Here is a 14,696-nt window from a genome sequence, read left to right on the forward strand (position 1 = left end):
TCCCCCTGTAGCAGCTCACCCAGTTGTTCCAGTCCTTATCCACCCTGGATGCACCCAGAGCTTCTCCTGCTCAGCCGCCCGTGCCCTGTGTGCACCCCTGGCTGCACTGGGGCTCCCATCTGCTCCCAGCCCGCAGCAGTTGGCATGGATTGCTTCTGTGCCAAAGCTGCCTGATGCCACCCAGCTGGCAGGGGGCCAGAGCTGCTGGATCCTCAGCCAGGAGCACATTCCAGCAGAGCCCAGCCAGGATCCACAGCCAGCAGAGCCCCAGCATGGCTGGAGCTGCAAGGCACCTTCAAGATGTCCCAGTTCCAGTCCCATCCCCTCTCCTGGCAGGGACACCTCCCACCATGCCAGGTTGCTCCATCCTGGCCTGGGACACTTCCAGGGATGGGGCAGCCACAGCTTCCCTAGGAAAGTTGGTTTTCCCTCTACTGCAGGACACAGAAAATGTGGAATCAGCTGTGTGAGCCCAGCAGGTTTTCCAAGAGCAGGAAAACACTCCAGAACCACACACTTCATTCTAAACAGGGTTTGTGCTGGTGGTGGGGTTTGGTCGGTGCTCGAGCTGGAGCTCTGGCACTCCTGACACAAAATCCTCCCACTAATCCCAAATTCACACTATTCCTTCAAACTGGCCTCGTTCATTTTTCACACAGTATCTCCCAACACTGAGCTGATAGCTCCAAACCAATATCTGTCACTTCACAGCACAATCAAACCTCTGCATTTAAGCTCCTATTTGCCTAAAATCCCCTTCAAGGAAGTTTTTCAGTCAGTTTTTGTTTAATGTTTCAGCTGTCCAGAGGCAAGCTTTTCCAAATGATCAGTGCCAGAAGCACTGGATCTCTCTTCTGCAGCTCCTCATCTCGACAGCCCCAAGCTCTGCCCACCCTCTGTGTCCTGCACTCAGTGCCCTGAACATCTCCCATCTATTGCTGATGACCAAAAAACAACATTTGTACTGATTTTTGGAGTCACATCTAAAAATATCCTCTCCAACCAGTGGAAAATGTATGAAATCTAAATTAGATACTTAAACCGAAGTCAGAAAGAAATAGAAAAACTGAAAATGTCCCTTTTAAAATGGTACTTAAGGATCCATTTAGATAAAACTAATATTTTAGTGAAGCAAACCAAAAGGATCCATCATGCACCAGCCCTCATTTGGGTTTGACTTTGCTGGGGGTTTTTTAAGTGATATCATGATCTTCTCCAAAAGAAAATGTAAAGATTGTGATTTTATACATGAATAAGACTGTAAATAGATATATTTTAAAAGCAGTACGGATGTTCCCTGGAGAATTATGGAAAAGAGTGGGATGAAGAATTAGGAAACTGGACAACAACTGGCACTATGAGTCTGTGTAGAAATATGTTAAAAATGGGTTTTTTTAAGAGAATCTTTTAAAAGGACAGGTTAAAGGTCCTTGTGAATAGATCTGGCACCTGGGGCCATGGATCAGTGGTGGGGAAGGGTTGGACCTGGTGACCTCAGAGGGCTTTTCCCCTAAACCATTCCCTCACTCTGCTGTAACCACAGCCTTAGGATTTTCCTGGAGCTAAAATGTGGAGACAGCAAAGAGCCATGGAATCAGCTCCTGGACTGGCACACAGCTGAGAAGGTTTGCTGCTTCTCCCTCACCTGCAGGCACAGCAGATCTGTTCCCACCTTGCCAGGAGAGGCAATTCCATGTTCTCCCAGCCCTGCCCACCCTCCAGGCTGCAGGAACTCACCTGCAGCTGCAGCCTTTGGTCCCTCGGGGGCTGCAGCCTCTGCTGGCAGTGCTGGGGCTGCAGCAGGAACGTTCCCAGGGGCTGCTGCTGCCGTGGGGCTCTCGGGCAGGCTCGTCCTGATGGCTTCTGTGGCTGCAGGGGGCACTGGGAACACAAGCAGCTGGAATCAGCTCCTGGAAAGGCCTGGGATCATGGAGCTGCTGGGAGTGGGGGACACCCCCAGGTGCTCCTTCAGCCACCCCGGGAGGGAATCCCCCTGAGCTCAGAGAGAATTGGCTTTGATTGCTCATTCTCAGGAAAATAATTTGTGCAGCACCCAGGAAAACTCTGGAATCCCAGGAGAAGTGGCAAAGCTGGGGAGGGTTGTGCTAAAAACCCTCCCAGTCTCACCCCCAGCTCCAGAAACACTTCCTACCCCTGAGCAGGGTGAAACTGTTATCAGCTTCTTCACAGAAATAAAGATTCCATTATGGGTCCAGTTTTGTAATGCACACAAATTCCCAATGGGATAATGCTCCAGTGGAGCTTCAAAGACTTATCTATGACCAGAACTTAAAGGTAATTAATATCCCAGGAAGGTTTGGGTGGGAAGGGACCTTAGGGATCACCCAATCCTACCCCTGCCATGGCAGGGACACCTCCCACTGTCCCAGGCTGCTCCAAGCCCTGTCCAGCCTGCCTTGGGCACTGCCAGGGATCCAGGGGCAGCCACAGCTGCTCTGGGCACCCTGTGCCAGGGCCTCCCACCCTCCAGCCAGGAATTCCTTCCCAATATCCCATCTAATCCACTCTCTTTCAGTTTAAAGCCATTCCCACTCCTCAAAGACTCATTTCCATTCTGGACTGATGTGAGCAGCAGCAGCAGTGCTGTCCCTGGCCAGCTCCCACGTGGCTCTGTCACAGCCTGGTGTCCCTTGAGGAGGCAGGCAAGGACAGGAGCTGGTTCTGCTGCTCGGGAGCTCTCTGCCAACACTTCCTGCAGATCAGCTCAGAACTGGATTTTACCTGGTGGTTCAACAAAGAAAGAGGTATCTGGTCCCTTCATGTCCTGCTGAGCTCCCATCCAGTATTCTTCAGGGACTGTGGGAAACAAACACACTGAGTCCAGCCCTGACCCCACAGGGCTTTGACTTTCCCAGGGGAAGGTCTGAGTCTGCTGGGTTTGGGGCTCATCCTCAGGGAATTTCAATTCTCTCTACGAGAGGCAGCAGAACCTCTGTTCTTCCAGGATTATTGGGAGTGAGAGCTCCCATCAGACAAGAGTTACACCCAGCACTGACCCCAGGAGCCAGAAGAGGAGTTTCTTTCCTCAAGTTCTCCTGGGCTCTGGGTAGCCCAGCCTAAGCAGGGGGGTTGGAAAAGTTCCAACCTCATCCATCCTGTGACCTCCTAATGTAGAATCCCAGCATGGTTTGGGCTGGAAGGGATCCTAAAGCCCATCTCATGGGCAGGAACACCTTCCACTAGCCCAGGCTGCTCCAAGCCCTGTCTAACCTGGCCTTGGACACTGCCAGGATCCAGGGGCACCCACAGCTGCTCTGGCTGTGCCAGGGCCTCACACCAGAACGTTCCCCTGAACCAACAGCTGTCCATGCCAAGAGGAAACTTTCCAATCTTGACTCATTTTATGTATCAACTCCCCACCAAGACTCTTTAGGACTTGTAAAGTGGGATTTCCCAGCTGCAAACCCTCCAAACCCAGCCAGTCAGAGAAAACATTTGCTTCTCACCTGCTTTTCCTGGCAGGAATTCTGTGCCTGACTCGAGGCCGATGAAGGCTGACGGGTCCAGAGCCTCTGCAGGGGAATACAGGGACCCCAGGAAAGGTTGTTCAGGTGCCATCATGGATCCATGTGGAGCTAAGGAAATAACACAACTTCTGTTAATCACCAGCCCTAATGACTCTTCTCCTAAATTTCAAGTCCTACCACACTTGGACTGTTTTGCTCAGCAGCAGTTCAGATAAATCTGCATCAAATGTTAGTTCTGCTTCACAAACCATAAATACTGTATTTAACAGAACTTTCTGACAAGGTGTAAGAGAGTAAACACAGGCAAATTATTCCCTTTGGCTTTCTGCTTCTGCTCCCATGACTTCCAGCTGGTAATCCCTTAATAATCCAATATTGATATAATAATCCAAGAGCTGAAATCCTGAAGGGCATTTTGCAGCAACAGCTCCTGAGTATCTGGGTTTTAGCCATTAAAACAAGAGCAGGGAAAAAAAAGGCTTGTGAGTTTACAACTGTGGAAACCTCCCTCGTGGATCCCCTGATGGGGAGACCCCGAAAAAGTTCTGTGCCAGGATTGAGAGATGGATGGGACTTTTGGTTTTTTCAGTCTTCAGGTTGTCGTTTATTTTTCTCTTATCAGAAGTTCAGCACCATCTACATCTCAGACTTAGTGTACAAAAAGAAGGCACCAAAGAGGCACAAGACAGAGGTTCAAGGTCTCTTAAAACTATTTTGTCCACTTAACTCTTAGAATGTATTTTCTTTCTACCTGTCTACTACGAAAGGTAGAAATGTGTTCCAGCATCAACCTTCATTTTCAATACATAAAAATGAACCTTCAACCAACACCCCTGGGCTCCAACATCAACCTGAATTTTCAGTACAAGAAAGACAAGAGAGCAAAGTGCCCAGCTGGCAGCTGGGAGGGCTGCCCAGGGGAGCTCACCGAGGATGTCCCTGGCAGCATCAGCATGGCCTGGGAACAGCGGCGCGTTCTTCATGTCCGTGGGGAAGGACAGCTCCGGCAGGTTGTCCCCTCTGTGCAGGCTGAAGGGGTCTGGCAGAGACACAAGCAGGCAGGGTCACCACTCAGGGTGGCAGGGTCACCACTCAGGGGACAGGGACCACCATTGGAACAAGAGGATGGAGATGCAGCAGGTCCCAACGCTGCACTTCCAAGGAAAAGCTGCTTTTGGGATTGTACACCAGGAGAAACCCCGCTCCCACTCTCAGGAAAATAATTTGTGCAGCACCCAGGAAAACTCTGGAATCCCAGGAGAAGTGGCAAAGCTGGGCAGGGTTGTGCTAAAAACCCTCCCAGTCTCACCCCCAGCTCCAGAAACACTTCCTACCCATCACCAGGGTGAAACTCTTCACAGAAATAAAGATTCCATTATGGGTCCAGTTTTGTAATGCACACAAATTCCCAATGGGATAATGCTCCAGTGGAGCTTCAAAGATTTATCTATCCCTTTCCCAATCAGAATTTACACCCTACAGTAACACCCAGTTGCTCAGGCTGATTTTTGGGGCAAATGGATCATGATTGTTCCTGGAGAAACTGTGCCTTCCTCTCCAGGAGGAACCCTCTGCCTCTGCCCTGATGGACACAGCCCATGAATCTGAGTCAGGATCAAGGGCTGGGCTGGGCTGGGCTGGGCTCAGCTCAGCCCAGGGCAGGGAAAGGTGTGGGATCTCTGAGCTCTCCAAGCCAGGAACTGCATCCCAGTATGAACTGGGGTGATGGACTGGTATTTTAAGCAAGTTACTGGGAAATTGAAACATCCCCCAGTGTCCCAGGCAGACTGCCCTATCCCTGGAAGTGTCCCAGGCTGGACAGGGCTTGGAGCAGCCTGGCACAGACAGTGAAAGGTGTCCCTGCCATGGCAGGGGTGGCACTGGATGAGCTTTAAGGTCCCTGTCACCCCTGCCCTGTGGCAGTGGGAGCCATTCCCTGTGTCCTGTCCCTCCATCCTTGTCCCCAGTCCCTCTGCAGCTCTCCTGGAGCCCCTTCAGGCCCTGAAAGGGGCTTTGAGCTCTCCCTTTCTCCTCTCCAGGGGAGCACCCTATCTCCAGACACTCAGATTTCCTCCAGTTAAACCCAGCTCAGGGGGATTTGGTTGAGGGCTGTGGCTCATTTTCATGCCAGAAGTGCTCCCTGCAGGGCTGAGAGCCCAGCCTGAGCTGTTCCCATGCCCACGGTGGGCTGGGATGTCAAGATCAGGTGAGCTGAGTGAATTCCTTTAGAAACCTGTCAGATTATTTGAGATGCCAAGACAACATCTTGCCTCGGAGCAACGTGCAGAATATTTTGATTTTGAGCTGTTTACAACAGTATTGCCAGGTCTGAACAACTGCCTTCTTTCCAATTAAAAAACCAACCCCAAAAAACAAGGAAAAAAAAAGAGCATGACTGAAACCAATTTAAAACTAGAAGAGATCCTGTTGATGTTCCCTCTTTGCCCAGCAGTTGGATGATGTGGAAAAAATGGGCAGCTCAGATCTCTGAGCCAACCCATCTCTGCTCCAGAGGGAAAAGGGGAGGAGAAGTTGAGCTGAAATTTCCCCTTTTTCCCCCAGGGAACAAGGAATTACAGGGATGCTGGTCAGGAGATCCTCTACACCATTGGCCAGAGAATCCTCTCCTTGGGAGGGAAACTGTCCTCCCATTTTCCAAAGAGTGGGCACACAAATATTGAATAAACCAAATGATTTCTCTGAGTCTGATCTCTGCTCCATTATGGGAGCTCTAAGGAGAATCTCATTTATATCCAGTTGGAAGAGCAACACAGGGGACACTTTGATCCTGAACTTTATGTGGTGCCTGTACAGGTGTGCAAGATACTCCAAGGACATGAAACCCAAAGAAATGTGGTTTCATGCAACAAATAAACTCAAATATTCATATTATTCAGGCCAAAAGAACACTGGGTGATGGGCCAGGTACGTAAATTGTTCCTAATGAACAAATTTGACATCTGGCTCTTGAGCAGAATGACACCAATGTTCCATTCCTGCACCCACACAGCAACAGGAGGGAAAACCCAAGAAACCTGTGGCTCTTCCAGTTCTTCCATGCATCACTTCTTATCCTTGTAAAAATACATCAGTTCTTCACATTCAGTAAGAAAATCATGTCCTAAGCAGGCCTACAGTACTCAAAAATATATTGAAAAAAAAGAAATTTCATCCTGTATCTTTCCAGGCTGATTGCCTGGGCTAATCTGGGCAGGACCCACATTTCTCAGGTGCTCCTGGAGCCAGCAAGCAATTTAAATTCTAAGAATGAGGGGGAAAAAGGAGAATATTGAGGGGAAGCTGCTGGGTGAAAGTGTATCTGTGTGCAGGGCTGGGTTGCACAAGGTGCAGCTCGTGTTCAGCAGCTGCAGAGGTGTGGGACAGCCCCAGCTGCAGGGCACGATGTGACACAGGGACAGGCACTGCCTGGGGACACGGCAGGTCAGAGGGACACATCTGGGGAGGTCTGCACTGAAACCCACTGTGCTCACAGCAGCTCAGCTGTGGGAGTCCCCCAAAACCTGCTCTGGGCATAGAATCCCAGAATTATTAGGGTTGGAAAAGAGTTCCAAGACAACCAACTGCAACTTTTGACCAAATACCCCCAAAACACATCACAAAATTCTGTATTTCCTTGGGCTTTGAACAATTCCGGGGATGGGGACTCAGCACTGCCCTGGGCAGCCCCTGCCAACACTGAACCACGCTCGAGTGAAGGAATTTTCCAAATTTCCACCCTGAGCTGCCCTGGCCCAGCCTGAGGCTGTTCCCTCTGCTCCTGTCCCTGTTCCTGGAGCACAGCCCGACCCCCCCGGCTGTCCCCTCCTGGCAGGAGCTGTGCAGAGCCACAGGGTCCCCCCTGAGCCCCCTTTTCTCCAGGCTGAGCCCCTTCCCAGCTCCCTGAGCCCCTCCTGGGGCTCCATTCCCTTCCCAGCTCCATTCCCTGGACACTCCAGCCCCTCCAGGGCTCTCCTGCTGGGAGGGCCCAGAGGATCCCAGGGGGGCCCTGAGCAGGGCCAGCACAGGGGACAGTCCCTGCCCTGGCTGTGCCCAGCTGGGCACCCCTGGGCTCGTGTCCAGCCGCTGTCACCAGCCCCTGTGCCCAGCATGGAGGTTCCATGTGGTGACGGTGCCCTGAGGGCAGGACATGGCCCTTGGACCATGGATCCAGCCTGTGCTGATCCCCCTGGAGCCTCCCTGCCCTGCAGCACAGCCACATCCCACCCACCATGCTGGCCATGACCACGGAGGGGTCACCCCACGCCCCCATCCCCAATGCCAGGGGGGATCCCCTGAGCAGGGCTGGGCCCAAAACCAAAAACCAACCCCCAGGGAGTCCGGGGGCTGCCGAAGGCCATGAGGGGAGCAGGAGCCCCTCAGGGACGGAGCCTGCACTCTATGAGGGGAGCAGGAGCAACTCAGGGATGCCATGAGGGGAGCAGGAGCCCCTCAGGGACGGAGCCTGCACTCTATGAGGGGAGCAGGAGCAACTCAGGGATGCCATGAGAGGAGCAGGAGCTCCCTCAGGGATGCCATGAGGGGAGCAGGGGCCCCTCAGGGATGCCATGAGGGGAGCAGGAGCCCCTCAGGGATGCCATGAGGGGAGCAGGATATTATTCAGGCCAAAAGAACACTGGGTGATGGGCCAGGTACGTAAATTGTTCCTAATGAACAAATTTGACATCTGGCTCTTGAGCAGAATGACACCAATGTTCCATTCCTGCACCCACACAGCAACAGGAGGGAAAACCCAAGAAACCTGTGGCTCTTCCAGTTCTTCCATGCATCACTTCTTATCCTTGTAAAAATACATCAGTTCTTCACATTCAGTAAGAAAATCATGTCCTAAGCAGGCCTACAGTACTCAAAAATATATTGAAAAAAAAGAAATTTCATCCTGTATCTTTCCAGGCTGATTGCCTGGGCTAATCTGGGTAGGACCCACATTTCTCAGGTGCTCCTGGAGCCAGCAAGCAATTTAAATTCTAAGAATGAGGGGGAAAAAGGAGAATATTGAGGGGAAGCTGCTGGGTGAAAGTGTATCTGTGTGCAGGGCTGGGTTGCACAAGGTGCAGCTCGTGTTCAGCAGCTGCAGAGGTGTGGGACAGCCCCAGCTGCAGGGCACGATGTGACACAGGGACAGGCACTGCCTGGGGACACGGCAGGTCAGAGGGACACATCTGGGGAGGTCTGCACTGAAACCCACTGTGCTCACAGCAGCTCAGCTGTGGGAGTCCCCCAAAACCTGCTCTGGGCATAGAATCCCAGAATTATTAGGGTTGGAAAAGAGTTCCAAGACAACCAACTGCAACTTTTGACCAAATACCTCCAAAACACATCACAAAATTCTGTATTTCCTTGGGCTTTGAACAATTCCGGGGATGGGGACTCAGCACTGCCCTGGGCAGCCCCTGCCAACACTGAACCACGCTCGAGTGAAGGAATTTTCCAAATTTCCACCCTGAGCTGCCCTGGCCCAGCCTGAGGCTGTTCCCTCTGCTCCTGTCCCTGTTCCTGGAGCACAGCCCGACCCCCCCGGCTGTCCCCTCCTGGCAGGAGCTGTGCAGAGCCACAGGGTCCCCCCTGAGCCCCCTTTTCTCCAGGCTGAGCCCCTTCCCAGCTCCCTGAGCCCCTCCTGGGGCTCCATTCCCTTCCCAGCTCCATTCCCTGGACACTCCAGCCCCTCCAGGGCTCTCCTGCTGGGAGGGCCCAGAGGATCCCAGGGGGTCCCTGAGCAGGGCCAGCACAGGGGACAGTCCCTGCCCTGGCTGTGCCCAGCTGGGCACCCCTGGGCTCGTGTCCAGCCGCTGTCACCAGCCCCTGTGCCCAGCATGGAGGTTCCATGTGGTGACGGTGCCCTGAGGGCAGGACATGGCCCTTGGACCATGGATCCAGCCTGTGCTGATCCCCCTGGAGCCTCCCTGCCCTGCAGCACAGCCACATCCCACCCACCATGCTGGCCATGACCACGGAGGGGTCACCCCACGCCCCCATCCCCAATGCCAGGGGGGATCCCCTGAGCAGGGCTGGGCCCAAAACCAAAAACCAACCCCCAGGGAGTCCGGGGGCTGCCGAAGGCCATGAGGGGAGCAGGAGCCCCTCAGGGACGGAGCCTGCACTCTATGAGGGGAGCAGGAGCAACTCAGGGATGCCATGAGAGGAGCAGGAGCTCCCTCAGGGATGCCATGAGGGGAGCATGAGCTCCCTCAGAGATGCCATGAGGGGAGCAGGGGCCCCTCAGGGATTCCATGAGAGGAGCAGGAGCTCCCTCAGGGATGCCATGAGGGGAGCATGAGCTCCCTCAGGGATGCCATGAGGGGAGCAGGGGCCCCTCAGGGATGCCATGAGGGGAGCAGGAGCCCCTCAGGGTTGGAGCCTGAAGCCCATGAGGGGAGCAGGGGCACCTCAGGGATGCCATGAGGGGAGCAGGAGCCCCTCAGGGATGGAGCCTGAAGTCCATGAGGGGAGCAGGAGCCCCGCAGGGATGGAGCCTGCACTCCACGAGGGGAGCAGGAGCCCCGCAGGGATGGAGCCTGAAGTCCATGAGGGGAGCAGGGCCCCCTCAGGGATTCCATGAGGGGAGCAGGAGCCCCTCAGGGATGGAGCCTGCACTCCACGAGGGGAACAGAAGCCCCAAGGCATGGAGCCTGCACTCCATGAGGTCCCCCAGCTGCTCAATCAGGGTGCTCCAGCTCCTGAGCCATCCTACCAGCCACGTCCATGGGTTTGAAGCACAGGTCCCTCTCCTCTGCTGACCAGGAGTCGTTGCGATCCAGGAACTCTTTGTAGGACATCTTCTCATCCATGATTTCTCCTGGGAATACTGACATGGGAGAAGAAAATGACCCAGTCAAAAGCCAAACATTGAAATATTTAAAATGTGTCACTGCACCATGTGACATTTGGGTGTGACATCCCCAGGTAATAGGGACTGGCAGCCAAACCAGAGCCCATAATTATCCATTTTTGACTGGTTTGATTCAGCTCTTCAAATACAAAACACAGAAAAATGGGGATTTCTGTGTCCTAAGGTACATGTAAGATCAAGAACAGACTCACATGGAAGTGCTGTCCTGGTCCAGAGCCTCCACTTGTACAAAAGGAACAAAACCCTAAGTCCTGAGGCTTTAAACAGGACAAACTCAGTGGAAAGGTTCAAAATTAACACCCAGACTAATGAATTTTAGCTTTATTTCTGTTTTAAGGAGGCATGAATTTGTCAGCTCTTCTGAGGACAACATTATAGTTTTAAACTGGTCCCAGTTTCTTTTGGAAAGAAACAGAAAATATTTATAGTGAATCCTTCTCTCATCCCCCATACAACACTCTCTGCTCTGTGCCAATACATCTCTTTAAGCTTTTAATATTTTTACCTTCACTTAGGCTGACAATACCTGCAAGCCTGGAGCTCAGGAGATGAAATTCATGACAAAATATCACTGGATATAACCCTTAATTCAGTGCAAAACTGCAGTTACTAAAAACAACCCAATGTAAAGGCACAGAAGGACCAGAAGGGAAGAATTTATTAAAAACATGACCCTGGTCTGTAAAACCAACAACCTGGAGGTGTCAGGTGGGCTGAGAGCTCACAGCAAGGTGGGCAGAGATTCAGCTCTAATAATAATGATTATGATAATAATAATAAAGTTATTGAGAGAGAATAAGATGAAAAATGGCTTTTGTGGGGCTTGGAGTTTGTTTTACATCATAAAACAAGGAAAGGTCACCAGTACAAATCATGAGGTGGGTTCAACAATTTGCTCAGAGTTTGGGTTTAGAGGAGCAGGAGGGGATTCCTTGGAGTTTGAAACATGTCCAAATCTCTGATTTGGGTAAATATTAAATATTACTTATAATTAAAAATAAAATTAAGAATATAAACATTTAATGATTATTCAAACAATAAATTAATAATAATTCAAACAATAATTAAAATAATAATACATTATATAATAATACATTAGATAATTTATGTTATATATATTATAAATAAATGTAATATATAAATATATCATACATTATATAGCATATACATTATATATATTGACTATATTATATATACATTATATGTACTGTATAATATATTTTATATGTTTTCATGCACATTATACCACATATTATAATATATAATTTATCATGTATAGTTTATATATTTTCATGTGGTTTATATACATTATATTATATAATGTTTGTTATATAATATTTATATATTTATAAATATATGTAAATTATGTATTATACATTACTCTCTATATATTTTTATTTATATACACACACAGACACACAGACACACATACATATATATAAATATAAATGCATATGTGTAATGGCTAATACAATTAATGTAAATATTACTTCCAGTCAGGCTCTGGAGCTCCAAGTGCTGCCGTGTCCCCAGGGTGTGGCCTGGGCTGTGTGACACTCACTGTGTGTGGGACACTGTGTGAGTGACTCTGTGTGTGACACTGTGTTTGTCACACAGAGTGTGACACTGTGTGTGACACTGTGTGAGTGACTCTGTGTGTGACACTCACCATGTGTGACACTGTGTGTGTGACACTTGCTCTGTATGTGACACTCCCTGTGTGTGACACTGTGTGTGTGTGACATGTGAGCTCAGGGATGTGTGACACTCACTGTGTGTGGGACACTGTGTGAGTGACTCTGTGTGTGACACTCACCATGTGTGACACTGTGTGTGTGACACTTGCTCTGTATGTGACACTCCCTGTGTGTGGGACACTGTGTGAGTGACTCTGTGTGTGACACTCACCATGTGTGACACTCACTTTGTGACACCGTGTGTGTGTGACACTCCCCATGTGTGACACTGTGTGTGTGACACGTGCTCTGTATGTGACACTCCCTGTGTGTGACACTGTGTGTGTGTGACACTGTGTGACACTCCCTGTGTGTGACACTTGCTGTGTGTGTGACACTCCCCATGTGTGACACTCCCCGTGTGTGACACTCCCCGGTGTGTCCCCTTTGTGTCCCCATTCCCAGCTGACCCCGGGCCAGGCAGGAGCTTCCCGAGGTTCAGGTCCCTCTGAGGGTCACATGGAGGGAAGGCCACATGCTCAGGGACACCGCGGTGCTGGCACCGTGTCCCCAGTGCCACCCTGGGCGGGAGCAGGACACGAGCTCTGCCTGTCCCTGTGCCAACATTCCCACCTGGGTGTCCCAGAGCAGCACCCACCCAGCCCCAGCAGGAGCTGCCAGGGCCAGAACAGCTCCTAGAGAGATGCTGCTCCAAGGAAACAAATAAAATGGAATTTTTACACTTACACACGCTGGGAAACACAAATAAAATGGATTTTTTACATTTACACACCCTGGGAAAGCAAGACTGGGAATGAAAGGGGAATTCCAGGGATCACAACAATCCCACCCCTTGTCTCCAGGAGAACAGGACCCAGAGCAGCCCTGCACTGATCCCACCCATCCCATCCATCCTGAGCAGCCCTGTCCTGATCCATCCATCCCTGCAGCCCTGCCTTAATGCCATCCACCCATTCCTGCAGCCCTGCCCTAATCCCATCCATCCCTGCAGCCCTGCCCTGATCCATCCATCCATCCATCCATCCATCCATCCATCCATCCATCCATCCATCCATCCATCCCTGCAGCCCTGCCCTGACCCATCCGTCCCTGGGCACCCCTGGAGCTGCTGCCCCTCCTGTGCAGCCCCCAGCAGCAGGGCTTGGCACGGGCACGCTGGTTTTGTGCCAGGGCTCAGCTTTGATTCTGCCCAGTCTCCATCTGCCAGGGCTGCTTTCAGCAGGGGCACTCAGCAGCTCCCAGGCAGGGTGACACCACCTCTGCCTGCCCCTGACAAAGCACAGGGGACACGGGGGACAACAACCCCTGTGTGTCCCGTGGAAAATCCAGCCTGGGCAACCCTGTCTGAGCCTGGAGCAGCTAAAAGCCTGATCATTCCAGGAGAAAATATTTTATTAATATTGTATTTGATAGTATAAGGTAATTCTGGTACTATTTCATTTAGCTTTGCAAAGTGCTTTGGAGATAAAGTGCCACTGCAACATGTCAAGAGACATTATTATTATTTACCATTATTTGTAGTACAGAACAGCAAGGGATTTAATTAGATTCCATTGTAAATTCCTCTAGACAGGAGCCTGTCATTCGTGTGTCTATAAAACTATTTAAAGAAAAAAAAAATAGAAGACACTAAAAGTCCTTGACAGTGTGAGGAAGAGCCTGGGAGCAGTTAAAGCATTCAAGAACTTCCTCAAAGACGATTTTATGATATTATGACATTAACAGAGTGCTGGCTTGGACCCACACTGAGGCTGATGGAGAGCACCCACTGCTTGAACTCTGAATATTTGAAACAAATCTATTTGTTAGCACTAAAAATATATTGGCACATTGCCACAATGAAAGATTTCACAGGGAAGAACATAAAATTAGGGTCAGAAAGGTAAACCTGAAGAAACCTCTCCACTTTGGGGGGTGGTTTCAGTACCAGGTTGTGTTCATGCCTTTCAATGCAGAGGGGCTGGAGAAGGAGGGAGCAGCAGGAGACAAAAGGAATTGGGATGGGAAATATTTCCATTTGCCATCAGATGAAACCAAGTTGAGCAAAACTCAGTCAGTGTTTGCCAGCCCTGAGCTGCAGCAAAGCCCCAGAGCTGGCTGCAAGCTGCATCAGGAGCAGTTGGGAGCTGCCTCTGCCAAATCCTTCCAAATCCAAACCCAAGACTGGAATATTCTGCACACAATATTTTCACAACAGATGCAAATTAAAAACCCAAAGCAGGCAGTGCTTCCCAGCAGGAATCCCGGTGCAAGGGGGGATGCAGGCAGCTCTGGAGCAGGGAGAGCAGAGCAGGGCCAGCCACAGGGACCAGCCTGGAGCAGCCACCCCTTCCCTGGGCCAGCCAGGACCCAGCTGCCCCTGCAGAGCCAGGACAGCAAAGATTTCTGGAGCACAGTCAGCACCAGCAAACCCCCTCTGCTATTCCCACAATGTTTCCCAAGTTATATGCCATGAAGTGGACACTTCCAGCTTATTCATCATCCCCACCCCATCCCAATATTCAGCTTCCCCTTATCAAACCTGGAACACAAAATGTGATCTCACATTTCCCAAGGACTGGGAAAAGAGGATTTTTCAGTTCCAAACCCAAGCTCCCCAAACACACCTTCTGCCTCTGACCTACCAACAAAAGACACAAAACA

General features: G+C 50.8%; 1 protein-coding gene across 11 annotated transcripts in view; it reads right to left on the minus strand.

Annotated features, from left to right (window-relative positions):
• The window catches only part of MAP4 (microtubule associated protein 4), a 146,519-nt gene that overhangs the window by 53,070 nt on the left and 78,753 nt on the right, over positions 1-14,696 (minus strand). For all 11 annotated transcript variants that reach the window (XM_039726570.1, XM_039726579.1, XM_039726578.1 and 8 more), the window contains 5 exons: positions 10,198-10,311; positions 4,417-4,527; positions 3,468-3,596; positions 2,743-2,817; positions 1,738-1,881 (listed from right to left, as the gene is read on the minus strand). In XM_039726570.1, coding sequence (XP_039582504.1) covers positions 1,738-1,881; positions 2,743-2,817; positions 3,468-3,596; positions 4,417-4,527; positions 10,198-10,311 — 573 coding nt within the window. The remainder of the gene's footprint in view (positions 1-1,737; positions 1,882-2,742; positions 2,818-3,467; positions 3,597-4,416; positions 4,528-10,197; positions 10,312-14,696) is intronic.

The sequence above is a fragment of the Passer montanus genome, unplaced genomic scaffold (assembly GCF_014805655.1).
Source record: "Passer montanus isolate IOZ18808 unplaced genomic scaffold, ASM1480565v1 scaffold59, whole genome shotgun sequence".
Classification (NCBI taxonomy): domain Eukaryota; kingdom Metazoa; phylum Chordata; class Aves; order Passeriformes; family Passeridae; genus Passer; species Passer montanus.